Source organism: Leuciscus leuciscus (genome assembly GCF_965113295.1).
Source record: "Leuciscus leuciscus genome assembly, chromosome: 2".
Taxonomy (NCBI): Eukaryota; Metazoa; Chordata; class Actinopteri; order Cypriniformes; family Leuciscidae; genus Leuciscus; species Leuciscus leuciscus.
In genome coordinates, this window is record NC_138726.1 from 53,128,666 (window position 1) to 53,142,727 (window position 14,062).

At 39.4% G+C, this 14,062-nt stretch overlaps 1 protein-coding gene and 1 long non-coding RNA gene across 2 annotated transcripts in view; one reads left to right on the plus strand and one right to left on the minus strand.

The window, feature by feature from the left end:
* The window catches only part of LOC309482674, a 460,652-nt gene that overhangs the window by 183,212 nt on the left and 263,378 nt on the right, over positions 1 to 14,062 (minus strand). The gene's annotated exons all lie outside the window — the stretch shown is intronic.
* Positions 1 to 14,062, plus strand: part of dnah2 (dynein, axonemal, heavy chain 2) — a 170,821-nt gene that overhangs the window by 59,049 nt on the left and 97,710 nt on the right. Inside the window, exons 17-23 of the mRNA XM_082147655.1 lie at positions 2,732 to 2,971; positions 4,304 to 4,492; positions 6,550 to 6,697; positions 7,079 to 7,271; positions 10,799 to 10,999; positions 12,338 to 12,494; positions 12,704 to 12,878. Coding sequence (XP_082003781.1) covers positions 2,732 to 2,971; positions 4,304 to 4,492; positions 6,550 to 6,697; positions 7,079 to 7,271; positions 10,799 to 10,999; positions 12,338 to 12,494; positions 12,704 to 12,878 — 1,303 coding nt within the window. The remainder of the gene's footprint in view (positions 1 to 2,731; positions 2,972 to 4,303; positions 4,493 to 6,549; positions 6,698 to 7,078; positions 7,272 to 10,798; positions 11,000 to 12,337; positions 12,495 to 12,703; positions 12,879 to 14,062) is intronic.

The following is a 14,062-nucleotide window of genomic DNA, read 5'->3' on the forward strand; positions in this document are numbered from 1 at the left end:
TTTGTAATGCAAGAGTAAGGCAGCAGGCTTTACTGAGAATGGAAGTGCGACTCAGTGGAGTGCAATTGTGAAATCTATTCACTTCCTCTGCTGGCTGTCCATCACTCCTACATTGTACAAGGCAATATGATATTAAAGCACTGGCAGTGCCCTTTAGCCATGTGGTAAAGACGCACACACACACACACACACACACACACACACACACACACACACACACACACACGTACACACGTGTACACACACACACACACACACACACACACACACACTCACACACACACACACACATAAACGCATGCAAGCAGAAACATGAATGCGCCATCTACTTTAATGAAGGCCGCACAGGCATCTCTGTATAAACAGCCTCAGCGTTCGCTATAAAAGGCAGCCAGCCTCTATTCAGTGCCCGGTTCTCTCTAACTCACAGAGTCAATGTCAGACGTCCTTCGAGCCCAAAACAGAGCTGGCAAGAACTTCACTGGTAATGGAGAAGTGTGGAGAACACGACACATCTGAGCTTACACACACCCACACACACTTAGAAATGTAAGTATACATTCTACACACTCGTGCACGTAGAGTAATCTTCCCCTTTGAGGCTTATTTCACGTGACACGTTTCATCCCATGAAAAAGGCATGAGACGAGCTGGCATATAAGATGCTTTAGAGAACCTCTGCGCAAACTCTCAGAACCGTCTCAGCTCCGCTGCCCTCCGCAGATTGAGCAGGAAAAGCTCGATGCTTTGTGGATAAGAACTGCCTCCTTTGATTTTAAGCACAGGGATGGGTTGAAATCAGATGCTCTATTTCTGTGGAAGAGAGAGAGAGAAGGAAACATGAGCTGGAAAATCCTGCTGGAAAACCCCTGCTGCTCCGTTTGAATGTGTTTTCCATCCTTCTCCCACCACATTCCTCTCGCACCCGTTCTCTCATCTATTCTATTCTATTCTATTCTATTCTATTCTATTCTATTCTATTCTATTCTATTCTATGCTTTTCTTTTTGTCTTTCATTTCTGGTTTTGGTTTGCTTTGGTTTCATTTTTGCGTTTATTTGTTCATTTGTTTTTGTCCGTTTTTGCTGTGTTTCTTTGGCCGTGTTTACACCTGCTGTTAAGATGCATTTTGTTCGATTGGATCACAAGTGGACGACGCTAAATACAGGTGTAAACGGGGTCCAAAAAGTTTAGAGTTTGTCCACTTTTGACCACTTTCAGTGGTAGTTGAAACGAACCGGATTTCTTTCGTAGTGTAAACACTTATGTGATCGAATGTGTTCAAACAGCCACAAAAGACCGTCTTCTCTCCGTCTACTGACCTGATGCGTAACATTATGGGAAGCGCTCTAGACAGACGGGATTTAAACTTTGGCGGGAGACCCCATTTTGGTTTGAAGAAGAAATACGTTCCAAGCACAATGTTCTCTCATCATTCCTGATTTCTAACACACACTCACAGCGTTCGGCTGATCTTGCGGCTCAGAGCAGAAAGAAACTGTTTTTCCGTCGTCTCTGGACGTGTTCATGTGTAAATTGCGTGAGCTTATTCCATCCATTAGATTGAAAGATCTGAAAAAGCCCACACATTTACCCGCTCATAGACCCTCCCCTCGAAGAAATCAGGACAGAAGTGGTTGAAAGTGGACAAAAGAGTCGGATTAAAACACCAGGTGTAAACGGGAATGTGTCTCCCTCGTCTATTTGTGATCCGATCGACCAAAACGCATCTTAATACCAGTGGCCGGTTGCATAAACTTTGTTTAGTTTAAGTTTTATGTTAAGACTGTGTCTTGACCAACTAGCAGTTTGCAGTTTTCTGTTTAAATTAGATCAATCTACGGTTTTTAAGTAACTGAATTAAAAAAGTTTTGGCCAGTCTTAAAGAAAAGAATTTGATGACTAACTTGTAAGACTAGTCTAAGGGTTTTATGCAACTGGCCGCAGGTGTAAATAGGACCTTTATTTTGTTTTTGCTGTTTTGTTTGTGCTTTTGTTTGTTTTGTTTTTGTTTAGTTTTGTTTTACTGGAAACATTGCAGTCACATAGTAATACTCTCACATTGTGGTGGTGAGTTTTGCATTGGCAAGAACCACTCAAATTCTCTAGTCGTTTTTCAACCTCTCTCTCTCACACTCCGTTCCTTTTTTTCTCATTAATTTGATCATTAGTTGGGACAGCCTAATGGAGGAGCACCTGGGCTTTTAATGATTGCTTTGTGCCGTAACTCCTCTCAGAGCAGTTAGTCAAAACTACCTGTGTGTTGCTCGCCACTACAGGTGAAAAACCATTTATTCCCATATGTTTTTCCAAATAGAAGGGTCCCTGTGAATGCTAAAGTACTGTTTCACAATAGCTCAGATATATGTGTGATGCTATCTACTGTAGTGTGTGTTTTTCAATACGGCAGGCATCCACAGAATCAGTAATAGACCTGCATGTGATAAAGTGGTAACTCATTTCAAACAATTGTGCAACAATCTCAGGAAAAGTTTATAGGAATAACAAGATGTGTGCAGCCTGTAATTTGTCTACAAAAATGTATTAGAACAATTGTTAATCTAAACAAGCCAGGGACGTACTGTTGATTTTCAGATTTAAATCTTACAGTTTACTAGATGATCAAATCTTACAATTTATTGAGCTGTCAGCTGTGTGTTTTTGGATTTAACATTTGTGCTATCTCTTTGTTTTTCGCTGTGTGTGTAATGAACCTCTCTCCTCTCCCACAGGTTCAGTTAGTGGTGGACGAGTATAAGGCAGCTATCCTGGCCACCTCTAAGCTCTGTGAGCAGATCAGTGAGCTGATTCTGGTGCGTGTGGATGGCAAGATGTTTCATGGAGACCTGGAGTTCCAGGAGGATCAGCAGAATCATCAGCATAGCCAGCTGCTCCGACTGCAGAACGCACACCAGGACATCGTCAAGATCATGGCCAGAGTCTACGGGACCTTCCACCTAGATGGCCCTGAGGTTGGGCTGCTGTCTGTGTGTTGTAGCTTAGGATCTTTCCCACTAAAGCGATAAGCGTCTTGAAGTTGTGGTACAGTAATTTTAATGCACTGAAGGATTGTTGTTGGTGTAAACATAATGCACAGCCTTAAGTGGCTTATTGCTTTTATAAAATGGCAGCAACTGCAATAAGAACCAGCTAGTTTAATTGCACAGACATATGAAGGTAAATGTATCACCCCATTGTGAACTAAGGTTTTTCACTGCAACCCAGGATGTTTTAATAAGTAGGGATGCTCAGATGAGGATTTTTGCAGCTGATATCATATGACTACCAATTTCTTGTCATCACGTTCGACCGATTCCGATCCTGATCATTCAAGCTTTATAGAAGTGATATGTAAGCTAAGCTCTTTGTTGACTGTCACTGTTAACCCCTTACACCCTGAAGGCATTTTAATGATTTCATGTGATTTCAAGTGACATACTTAAAAGTAATGGCTTATAACTCTGCAAAAAACAAACAAACAAAAACGAGACAATACAGGATTTCATTTGATAGAAAACCTTTCAAACTGTGAAGAAAATAGATTTTGATCATATTTGGAGATTCTCATGTTACAACACTGCTGAGAAAACGGCTCACAAAAAAGTGATGTAGTTTATTGATTTATTTGGTTATCATTCACGCTAGACATGATGACTATTAGAAAGTATATATGACTTGTTCACGATCATGTCAAGTGCATCTGTGCCAAATGTTGTGTTGATATCTCAAAGCAATCAAAAGTTATGACATTTGGAAGCCTTTTTATCAAAGGTCCAATTCCCAGAGGGTTTTACTGAACATAAAAATTACTTACATGTGTAAATGCCATAATAAAGCATTAAAATACTTATAATTACATAGAATAAGTAACAAGTATAAAGAACCTGGTTGATGAGTGATGATCGTCCAGCGCTGTTTTAGCTGTGCACTCCTTTTCTATGGCGCACGGTAAATCAAGACCTGTCAATTGTAGCGATCAATCCAATCCATGTGCGCTCCAGTTGTAAAACTGTACCTGAACATCGTCCCTCGTACCCACCATACCCGAGATCCTAATAGTAATGTTTCTAAATCAATGAGATCAAAAGTTAATTTAAAAGTTAACCCCATTGACTTTCATTGTACGGACAAAATCAGTTAAAACTTCCTTCAGCTTTCTTATATTTGGGTGATCTATACCTTTAAGTATGTACAGCGTCACAATAGTATTTATCTCTGCATACTTGCATAAACTGTAACATACTTGGGTTAATAAAAGCATCATAAAGAGGACTTCCCATTGACTTCCATGTTTGTGTTTTCAGGTGCAACAGCACTGGGTGTCATACATTGAGAAGTTGGATCGAATGGTTGAGGAGGCGTTTCGTGTGAATATAAAGCGCTCTCTGCAGGAGCTCTCTAAAGCCATCAGTGGAGACGGCAAGACTTCCCCAAACCCCTTATTCAGAGTAGAGGTGGTACTGAAACAACAAACTCCTCGATATCCTGCTCAGGTGCACACAAACAGACACAGACACTTTCTCTTTGTCAAATCTAGTAATGCAGTAGTCATTAAAAACAAATTTACGTGACGAGGTGACCCTTGCCTCACATCTAGACAACGTTTTCTCAAACATACCGTCCCCTCTGTGATTTCAGGGTATAAAAGTATACATAAAAGCTCTGTGTCAGTGCAAATCATTGTGTTGGTCACAGAGAGCTGCTGGCCATGTGTTTTACATACAGCGTAAAGACACTATCATGCATCAAGCAGAGGGCATTCAGAACACCGCAACCTCTATAAATCACAGCTGTGGCTGCACTGCTGCGTTATTCAGCACTCCACTCTACTGCTATGGGTAATGTCCCATGATGCTTAGTCAGCTAAACACAGTGAGAAAGGAAAAGCAGAAACGTTAGTTTGGCTTAATTGAGTATATTTTAGGGACATTGGTTGCTTTGGTCTGTGGAGACAGACTGCCTGAGGCAAAGCGCTCTAAGTGCCAGAGGGAAGGGAAACGCATTAATGCTAGCTCAGGACACACTATTAAAGGCCCTCTCACACCAGATGCGAAATGAATAAGCAAAACAAATCATTGATGAATGGTCTGTTCACACCAAGAGCGAAAACGAACATCCGTCAGGCTGATCGACAACCAAATTCACGGTGGTACAATATTTGCCGCTACACATCTTTTCCAGCTCTCACAGAGGAGGTGATTAGAAACGGTCACAGAAAACCACAGGACGTTGGAGAAGCTTGCGAGATCAAGATTCTGTCATATTTCAGCAATAAAAATAATGGATTCTGAGACTCATGATTCCATATTTGAAAACTTTTCTACAGTAACACAGTCAGAGCAATAACAAGTACATACTTCTGTGATGAAACTCCATTAAGAACATAAGAAATTGTGGACGGTTTAATGTGTGAGATTAATTACAAAAGTGATGCGGTGCTCATTAACAGATCATTTATTAATGTGCATTATTTGTGGGGTGGAATTAAAGTGTAACTTAGCATATGTTCAACACACTTTGTACTGTTACAATGTCGGTAGTAAATGTAAATGAACAATGTTTCCTCATTCTCTGTTTTACCTGGACCAAGAAATTCATGTTTATTTGTCAGCAAAGACTATCAGGGCTATCGTCAAAACTACAGATTATACTCCTGCATTTTTGTATCGGACAGTCGGATCGACAGAGGGTTATTAACAGAACGGTTATTGTAAGAGCAGGTTTATCACTGAAAATTGTATCGTACTTTGTCTACTCTTTAAAAAGCTTTATGGTAAAACTGGAGCACCATGCAACAGCTTTTTATGCCAAATTAATTTACATATATTTTATGTTGACTATAAAAAAAAAAAGATATATATATATTTTTTTTTTTACAGTTTTTATTGTCACATGATCCTTCAGAAATCATTCTAACATGCTGATTTAGTGCTCAAGAAACATTTCTTATTATTATCAATGTTGAAAACAGTAGTGCTAAATATTTTTCATGGAAAACCGTGATGCATTATTTTCAGGATTCTTTGATGAATAGAAAGTTTACTAGAGCAGCATTTATTTGAAAGATATTTTATGTAGTTTTATGTAAAATGTATGTTAGTGCATAAAATATGCAAATATCTACATATTTACAATCACATGATACTTGAATAAACATTTTCTATGACTTGCAGGTTGAATATAATAATTCTGTTCAAAATCTTGTTTGATCAACAAACCCTTTTTTTTATCAACTTTTTATTATACAGTAGGTTTCAGTTGTGTCAGAAACATATACCACAGAAATTAACCAGAACAAACAAAATAATTGTGTAAAACAAACAGATGCCATGACATTGCAGACCAAAATAAAATAATTATATAAGACAACATAATTCAAGGAAGTCAAGGTTTTAGTTTTCCTAACAATATCTCTGACCAGCTTTGAATAGTTCTGTCCTTTGTCCCATTGAGTTTAGCAATGTCTCTGAAGTAAGGAAGCAGAAGAGGTGGATGGTTCTTGTTTGCCCTTTTAATTAAGTATTTTTCCTCTCTGTGTGTGTTTTTCCAGGTGGATTTCTCTCCATCTCTCCAGAAACTGGCCCACATAGTGAACAGCATTAGCTCTCAGCTCATCAAGACCATCTCAGTGTTCAAACGTCTGCCGGATCTACTGACCCGCCAGCACTCGCAGAGAAGCCCCATCCACAGCATCATCGGTACACCCTCACACCATCTCATTCTCCACATCCCTCCATTTGTCCTTTATGCCCTTTTTATATTCCTGTTGTGTTTACTCAACCTCATGTCGTTCCAAACCCGCATGACTTTCTTCTGTGGAACACAAAAGGAGAAATTATGAAGAATTGTGTAGGGTCCACTCTTTTTGTACAATTCTTCAAATTCCTCCTTTTATGTTTCTCTGAAAAATAAAGTAAAATAAACACAAAGCCACAATGATGACTAAATAATGACAGAATTTCCATTTTTAGGTGAAAAATCCATTCACATCATCATTTGTGTATTGCTCATCAGTGGTTGTTTGGCATCAACAATGCTTTCTGTGTTGTTCTCACTTCCTCCCTTTCTTTTGATTTCAGAGCAAGATGAAGAGATCTGTAAGATTCAGGGAGCCATAGCTGCAGGAATGGTGACTAATGCATCTCTCCTGCAGACTTATCTGAAGACCTGGGACAAACACAGAGAGATCTGGGAAATCGAAAAAGACGGCTTTATACAGCGCTACCAGCGGCTCGACCCTACAGTAGCCTCCTTTGACGCTGACATCGCCAGGTCTCTATCTTTCCTTCAAAATGACTGTGTAATGTTGTAAAAGCAGCGTCTAAATCAGGGGTATTCAATAAAAAACATTTATTATGAAATTCTCTTAAAATGCTGATTAATAATGCTAAATATAGATGAAAAAAAACGTCTTGTTATACAAGTCATTTGTGTTTGACAGACAAAATACTTGTATTTGCTGGATTTTCGCTTTCTGCCGTGTTCAGCGAAAGTATCTATTTTGAACCTATTAATTATTTGTAGTGGTACCAATAAAATAAAAGTTTCTTTAGTGAACAAATCCATGGATTGATTCAAAATCATCCTTTCATACATGCATTTCTTTTCATTTAAAATACTTAAGTCATGATAGTACACTAGAATGGTGTGTTTGAGTTCACATGAAAATGATGGGTTCTGGGGATCCCCATATGACATATTCAGCAAGACAATATATATCATTTCATATACATTATATAAATTGACTCACCTAGCCTCAATATCAATATCTCTTCTCTCCATAATTAAAGGTATAGCGGAGGATCTTTCCAAATTTTAGATAAGACCCGCCCTCTCCACTTTTTGAAAAGTTTGATTGATTCACCAGAATGATTGACAATTAGGAGGACCAATAGTATAGGTTACCCACCAGGAAGTAAAACATCCTCCGCTATACCTTTAAGGTAGTCTGTACATTATCGGCGGGATCAGTTCAAACTAATATCAAGCAATTTACGTCTCTACAATGATTGGTTCATATAGCAAGGGAGACTAGCCTCCTCTGCTATGTATTTTTCCCTCAACACTCTAACGCTGAATGTGAAATACTCAATGGTGATTGGCTATTTTACCAACAGAGGCAAAAGTCTCTGGCCTCCCCCTCCCCCTCCCCATTTCTATCCCCTCAGACTCACCTTAGCACAGTTTTCTGAACAATTGTAATTATAATTACATCGTCAGATTCGGCATGCTCGGGGAAGCTCGTTTTATTAACATTAAATCGTCCTTCTCCCATTTTCGCTTCAAAATTTTGGTTTGGCTGTGCCTCCGTTGCCTCCCCTGACGAGCCGCCACTGTTGACATGTCTGTAGCACAGAGGTGCCAGTCCAGTCCACATCTCTTCCCTAAAGATTTGATCTGCACTAACCAAATCGTTATCATGTCAACAGTGGATGCTTGAGGCTCTGTGTGTGTGTGTGTGTGTGTGTGTGTGTGTGTGTGTGTGTGTGTGTGTGTGTGTGTGTGTGTGTGTGTGTGTGTGTGTGTGTGTGTGTGTGTGTGTGTGTGTGTGTGTGTGATTGCGCATTAATGACCTTTTGCATGTTTGTGTTGTGCTGTCTGTCCTGAGCTGGAAGGGCATTATGTGTTGCCTGCTGTCCCAATTAAAGGGATAGTTGACCCAAAAATGTAAATTCGTCATCATTTACTCACCCTCAAGTTGTTCCAAACCTGTGTAAATTTCTTTCTTCTGTTGAATACAAAGGAAGATATTTTGAAGAATGATGGAAACTGAACAGTTTTGGGGGACTATTGACTTCCATAGTATTTTTTTTCCTACTATGGAAGTCAAGGGTGCCCCAAAGTGGCTTATTTAAAACTTTCTTCAAAATATCTTCAGCAGAACAAAGACATTTATACAGGTTTGGAACAATCTGAATGTGAGTAAATGATCACAGAATTTTCATTTTTGGGTGAACTATCCCTTCAATGTCTCAAGTTTTCCCCACATCAAATAATGCATGCAGACACTTTTTTTAATGACTATTGTTAAAGGAGAAGTTCACTTTTGAAAAAACTTTTGCTGATAATTTACTCACCCCCATGTCATCCAAGATGTCCATGTCTTTCTTTCTTCAGTCGAAAAGAAATTAAGGTTTTTGATGAAAACATTCCAGGATTTTTCCACATATTATGGATTCCATTGGGACCCAAACGGTTCAAGGTCCAAATGACAGTTTCATTGCCGCTTCAAAGGGCTTTAAACGATACCAGACGATGAATAAGGGTCTTATCTAGCGAAACGATCGGTCATTTCAAAAATAAAATAAAAAGTTGACGTTTTATAAGCACAAATGTTCGCCTTGCTCTGTTCTGTGATGCGCGTTCGTGACGTCACGTAATACGCAATTACGTTGAAAAGGTCAAGTTTGATGTGTTTACAAATGTGCGGAAGGAGGACCATATAAACATTTTCAAATGTATTTGTGTCAGTTTATCGTTTAAAATGCCCATTTCGTGTGCGCATCCTGAGTGTTTTAATATTAAAAAGCCAAAAAGAACATTTTCTTCAATTTTTCAAGCGTGACCTTTTCAACGTAATTGCGTATTACGTGACGTCACGAACGCGCATCACAGAACAGAGCAAGCCGAACATTTGTGCTTATAAAACGTCAACTTTTTATTTTATTTTTGAAATGACCGATCGTTTCGCTAGATAAGACCCTTATTCATCGTCTGGTATCGTTTAAAGCCCTTTGAAGCGGCAATGAAACTGTCATTTGGACCTTGAACCGTTTGGGTCCCAATGGAATCCATAATATGTGAAAAAATCCTGGAATGTTTTCATCAAAAACCTTAATTTCTTTTCGACTGAAGAAAGAAAGACATGGACATCTTGGATGACATGGGGGTGAGTAAATTATCAGCAAAAGTTTTTTTAAAAGTGAACTTCTCCTTTAATCTAAGTCATGCTTTATTTCTTTACACTCGCTCACAGAAATAATTCATGTTGCACACTTCAATTATTTTCTTGAAATTTAGGTACGTTGTGCTGCTGAAATGACAAATTAAATGGCTATTAATAGGGCAGCCATTATGACTGAGCAAAAAAAATACATCACCAAATTACATTATCTAACAGATCCATTTAAACAAAAAGTAATTTAGTGGCAATTATTAATAATTTAAATCATTGTCTGTTAAAATGTACCATTAGTAGTGGTAATGAGAAAACAGTGTGGAGAAAATACAGTCCTGACACAATCACAACATTCTTAGGAAAGAACAATCTAGAGACAAGCATCCAAGTGTCCGGACAGTCCTTGAACTTCTCCACTTACTGATGTATCGTGGCAGAATACATTTTTATTTGCAAAATTGTTTTCATAAGGCAGCAAAAAGTTTTGTTTTTGAGAACTTAGTTGATGGACACAAGGTGGTTTTCATTATTATTCAGGGATATATAATGAATGTATAATAAAATAAAATGTACTTATTTTATAGATTTATCTAGTATCTAATGTCTTAATTTCCAAAACACAACTGCAAACAATCTTCATTTTGAATCAGGACTGCGGTAATAGAAAATTATGTAAAAACCTAAAATAAAACATTAAATGTTAATGTAATCTTTGTTTAGAAAGGCGAACGTCTCTTGTGTTCAAATTTGCATAATAGGATTTTTTTAAATATATAATTTTAAAATATATAATTCAAGATTAGTTTCAAGAGAATTATCCACTTCATTTACACCCCCCCCCCCCCCCCCCCCTCTCTCTCTCTCTCTCTCTGTCTGTCTCTCTCTCTTTCTCTTTGTACAGATACACAGAGGTGGCGAACAACGTCCAGAAGGAGGAGACAGTGTTAAGTTTGCAGTTTGTGTTGCTGGATTGTTCTCCACTCAAATTCTCTCTGTTGCAACATTGTAACGAGTGGCAGAGCAAGTTCACGCAGCTGCTCAGCCTTATGGCCAGTGCCAAACTCAAAGAACTGCACAGCCTCCTGCAGGAAAACGCTCTCAGGTGTGTGTGTGTGTGTGTGTGTGTGTGTGTGTGTGTGTGTGTGAGAGACCTGCTCAAAGCACTGTTCTAAAACCCTGCCTCGCTGTCTGCTGTCTATATAAGCAGCTGGGATCCTAACTGAAATGAAACCTCATAAGTGACCGATTTGAAACGCTCTTCATGGGCAGCGACTGTGATTAATGGTCACTCATGCATGCCACGCCAATTAACACCCCTCACGTGAAGAGCATAAGAGACTCGACAAACCTCTCTGTTGATTTCAATAGAGTCTGACGTTAGCATGTTTCTAAGCCTGACGCTAATAAATACTTCTGTCGACTCGAAAGTGAATATGGAGATTTGGAGGCGGGCTCTTTTGTAGGGGTGTAACAATATATTGTGTCACACTCACAATATATCGCAATACAAAAATGCAACAATATGTCTCGTGGATAGTGACAATATGTATTGGGTATAGTTCACCCAACATAAAAATTACTGTGTGAGTTTTAGTGTCAGTACTACATTAAAATACTATATATAATGTTGAATATAATGTATAATTATGCAATGGGGGAATATTTGTGGGTCCTGATAATGCCAAATGTTTAATGTTACCAGTAAAAAGTGCCCTAGATTATTTTAAATTTATCTAGTCAGTGACAGTGTAAGCATATTCGTCTAAAATAATTCTGTATTTTCAGCTTCAGAATCATGAATATTTTTATTCTGGTGTCTCTATTGTCCTGTGCATTGGGTTAAAAGTGCAAGCCTATTCATTTACACACACGTAATATCAAATTTAGCATTTTAATCAACAGTTAATTTTTTTGTTAACCTTTTACCACGTCTTGGAGTATCGCAATAATATCATATTGTGAGTTCAGTATCGTGATATGTATCGAATCGTGACATGAGGGTATTATTACACCCCTACTCTTTTGACTTGAGCCAGTGTTAATTTAGGATCATTGAAATACTATTATAGTTTTTATTAATATTTTGAATAACTGCTAGTTTTTAAATTTAATTAAGTTTTAGTAATTTTGTTGTGTTCTTGTCATTTTTACATGTTTTTTTTTAGTATGTCTATATAGTTTTTATAAATTTGTATTTCAATTTCTATTTTATTTCACCCTATAGCAACACCCTTTCCACAGCACAGCATCGTGCTAAAACCACTCAGAATACCTTAGCAACTCCAAAACATATACCCAAATGTTATCTTAGTAGACAGATCAATAAGAAACAGGGCATCAATACTGTATGTGGCTAGTTCTGTTATTGTGCTTAATTGACTTAGAATAGGCATTAAATATTTAGCATGCGCATGTAGTCATTGACTGTGTGTGTTTTCAGGCTGTCTCAGCCTCCTCAGACTCTGGTGGAGTTGGAAGAGAGTCTAAAACTTCTGCAAACTCTGCAGGCAGATCTGAGTAAAATCGAATCCAAAATTCCACCCATCCATGATCAGTTTGCCATCCTTGAGAAATACGAGGTTCCCGTCGACCCCGCTGTGAGTGTCGCACACACACACACACACACACACACACACACACACACACACACACACACACACACACACACACTCTCTCTCCCTCAGGTGTTCCAGTCAAATTGTCTCCTAAATACACTTTCATCTCCCGCCTCTATTCCATATTTGACTACGCTTTTATTTGAGTCAGCGCTCTTATATTCTCTCTCTCTCTCGCTCTGTCTCTGTAGGTGTTGGAGTTGCTGGAGGCTCTGAATGCAGAGTGGGTGTGGTTACAGCAGGTTGTGATTGACAGTGACATAATGTTGAAGAAACACAAAGACATGATGAAGAGTGGGCTGATCCTCTCCTCTGAGGAGTTTAAGAAGAAGACACAGTCGGCCCTACAGCGCTTCATTAGCAATGGTGAACACACACATACACATCTTCGAATGTTATAGGATGGGAAAACACACACACACACGGTCAAGTACTGTCTCAGAGCCTACTGTGAGCTTTACATCCCAGCATGCCTCTTATTCTGTAGGTCAGTTCGCTACATGTGCGGCACCGCAGGCCTTTGCTTTCTGGGACCGTGGGTGTTCTGCATGGTGGGGAGTGCTGGGTAGAGCCATCAACCTCCCACATGCCCCACGGCACATCACAACCAATTAGCCTTGAGATAATGTTTTAGAACGCCATGGAGCCTCACCTACCGCAGAAGTGACCGTCACACTGACATCATGCCCTTGACTGCACTCTCAGCCTGTCTCTCTCTCTCTCTCTCTCTCTCTCTCTCTATCCCGTACTGCTGCTCTACCTCCTGCTGGTGTCTCTGCGCTGTTTATTCTCTGCTCTATTAAAAACGGGATTGAAAAGTTCTTTTTTCTATCTCGCACTGCCACCTCTCTTCACGAACAGCCACGTTGTGCCGAACTGTATCAAAGAGGACAGAGTTTTCGTCCTACTTTTCCTTCCCTCTTCTTTCATTCCTTCCTTTTTTTCTTGCACTTCTTTGCTCACTCGTTCTCCATCTCGTTTCCATTGTGTTTGCGTTTCCTTATGATCGTTGATAGCTCTGTGAAGTCTGTTGTTTTTCAGTTTGATCTCCTGCCATTCCTTCCCCGCATCTTTCCTCCTATGTTCTTCTCCTCCCACTATGAATCCAAAAGCCTTTCCGTCTTGATTCAGACAAAGTTGGAGTTTTGGCACAGTCTTAGCTTTTGCGCTAAGTCAACACGTGGCAAACACGCTTGTCGCTCACCGTTATTATTTCCCACAATCCCACAATATCCGAACGTGGGCGGCAGCTGCAACTTGTTGAGAACGACTGGATTGTTTGGATTGTTCCAGCAAACAATGGCGGGCTCCTTCAGGTTAATGAGGCCAGGAAGCAGCTTTGTGCGGAGAGAAATTTGTATTCAACAGAGAGAGATGGTTTCAATAATATCACACTCATTCAGTCCAAACACATACTACTGGCCCCTGCCAAGGTGCCCCTTCAAAATCTCATCTCCTGCTCTCCACGGACCCAGTGTGACTTTCCCTCACAGAATCGGCGCTGAGGAAAAACACAGGCCCAATTAAACATGATTGGTTGAAATCTCCAA